The 2,205-nt window shown below is 44.3% G+C and overlaps 1 protein-coding gene across 1 annotated transcript; it reads left to right on the top strand.

Moving 5' to 3' along the window:
* Positions 1-1,122, top strand: LOC108805425 (probable methyltransferase At1g27930). The gene has a single exon (XM_018577470.2). It carries the CDS (start codon positions 135-137, stop codon positions 1,002-1,004), a length of 870 nt encoding a protein of 289 aa, XP_018432972.1. The 5' UTR covers positions 1-134; the 3' UTR covers positions 1,005-1,122.
* The last annotated feature ends 1,083 nt before the right edge of the window (positions 1,123-2,205 follow it).

The following is a 2,205-nucleotide window of genomic DNA, read 5'->3' as shown; positions in this document are numbered from 1 at the left end:
GGCCATTCTCCAAGAAATAGTAACCTACTATTTTTCAACGCATTCACATTTCTATCTCCTCATTTCATGGTGTCTGAAACTTGACAAAACACACAAAAAGAAACAGTCAGATCTGAAATAAAGAAACAAACAGGATGAGCAACATAATCCCATCGGAGAAACGATCGATCGTCACCTTCGTTTTACTTGCCGGTCTTATCGGCAGCGCTCTACTCTTCACAGCCTTCATACGATCAGCCGACGACGCTTTCTTCCTCTGCTCCACCGCAAGCGCCAAAAGCCGAGCGGTGGCCGCAGCGGCAGATTACTCAGCGACACCGATCCAGCTCCAAGCCATCGTCCACTACGCGACCTCCACCATAACCCCACAACAAAACATCCACGAGATCTCAATCTCTTTCAACGTCTTGAAAGAGCTAGCTCCGGCCAACTTCCTCGTCTTCGGTCTGGGCCTCGACTCGCTCATGTGGGCTTCTCTTAACCCACGTGGCAAAACCATGTTCCTCGAAGAAGATCTCGAGTGGTTTCAGAAAGTAACCAAAGACTCTCCTTTCCTCCACGCCCATCACGTGCGCTACAGAACGCAGCTACAAGAAGCCGACAAGCTTCTGCGTTCTTACAAAACCGAACCTAGCTGTTTCCCTGCGAAGGCGTATCTCAGAGGAAACGAACGTTGTAAGCTCGCTCTCACGGGGCTTCCGGACGAGTTCTACGACACGGAGTGGGATCTGATCATGCTCGATGCTCCTAAAGGTTACTTCGCCGAAGCTCCGGGAAGAATGGCGGCGATTTACTCGGCGGCGGTTATGGCTAGGAGCCGGAAGAAACCTGGAGTCACTCACGTGTTCTTGCACGACGTTAACCGGAGGGTTGAGAAGACTTTCGCGGAGGAGTTTCTATGCGCAAAATACAGAGTTCATGCCGCCGGGAGGTTATGGCATTTCGCGATTCCTCCGGTGGCTGCAAACGCTACAATCGACGGTGGCGATTACAGGTTTTGTTAAAGATTGTGACACGTCACACAGCTTTTGTCATTTCCACTTTTGCCCCTTTTCACTTTTCGGATCTTATTACATAGGGTTCACTTATTATCTGATTTAATGCCGACAGTTTTGGATCTCATCTCGTGTTTCGGATCTACTACATCTCGGTGTTGTTTTAGTTTCGTGGACTTTCCTTATCTTGCATAGGTCATTTTTACGGAATACTTACGTCATTTATGATAATCTGACACTTATATCTTAAGTAGAAGCTCCATGCCAAAAAAAAAATAAAAAAAAATCTTAAGTGGAAGCTAAATAATATTTTGTTGGTAAAGAACGTAAAAGTATAATTATAATAGCAAATCTGGCAACTCTATTACGAGATTTCATTAGCCTAAAAAGTCTCACTCGTTAAGACGTTTTATGTTTACAAGTCCAATTAAAACCGTAAAGGGTAGACTTTTCTTTCTGACGAAAGGTTGGTTTTGCATTATTATTTATTTCCAACGAGTGTTTTGGAATTTACCTTTAGAAAAGTAATGAAAAGGAAAAAAAAAAATATGACGACAAGAATCTCTCGTTAAATTGTGTGTTGAAAAGTAAATTAAGAAATGTAGAAGTTGCGATGTGTAGGAAATACGTAGGAACGAAAACCAACAAGAGGTGTCTCCTAGATGTTACTTAAAATACTCCATAACTTTTTAACTTTTATGTATAGGCCAAACGGCCACCTTCGATCGTGCCTATTCTGATATCAGACAGATAGCAAAAGAAATCATTTGATTTAAAAATAGTGCAGGGGAAAAAAGTTTGGACATCTTGGGCACTAGAAACACTTTGTGTGACAACCGGTCTTGCAAAACTACCCGTCCGTAGATCCAAGCTCACAGCACTGCAGCGCACCGACCCCAACCCCTCCATTATGAGTTCTCACTAACTCCATAATTAGGTTGTTGGTGAGGTTCGAACCCCCGACCTCACCCTTTAATAACTCTCCTACATGACAAGCTGTCACCAATTGAACTGCAGATCAATTGGTGACAGTTTGTCCTGTGGGAATGCTGTTAAAGGGTGAGGATCTGGGTTCGAGTTTCACCAATAACCTAATTATGGAGATAGTGAGATCTCATAATGGAGGGGTTGGGGTCGGTGCGCTGCAGCGCTGTGAGCTTGGGTACATGGGGTTGGTGGTTCCACGGGACGGGTTGTTACATAAAAGTCG

The sequence above is a fragment of the Raphanus sativus genome, chromosome 5, assembly GCF_000801105.2.
Source record: "Raphanus sativus cultivar WK10039 chromosome 5, ASM80110v3, whole genome shotgun sequence".
In the NCBI taxonomy this organism is placed as follows: Eukaryota; Viridiplantae; Streptophyta; class Magnoliopsida; order Brassicales; family Brassicaceae; genus Raphanus; species Raphanus sativus.
Note: the sequence above shows the minus strand (reverse complement) of the source record. Positions and strands in the feature narration are given on the sequence as shown.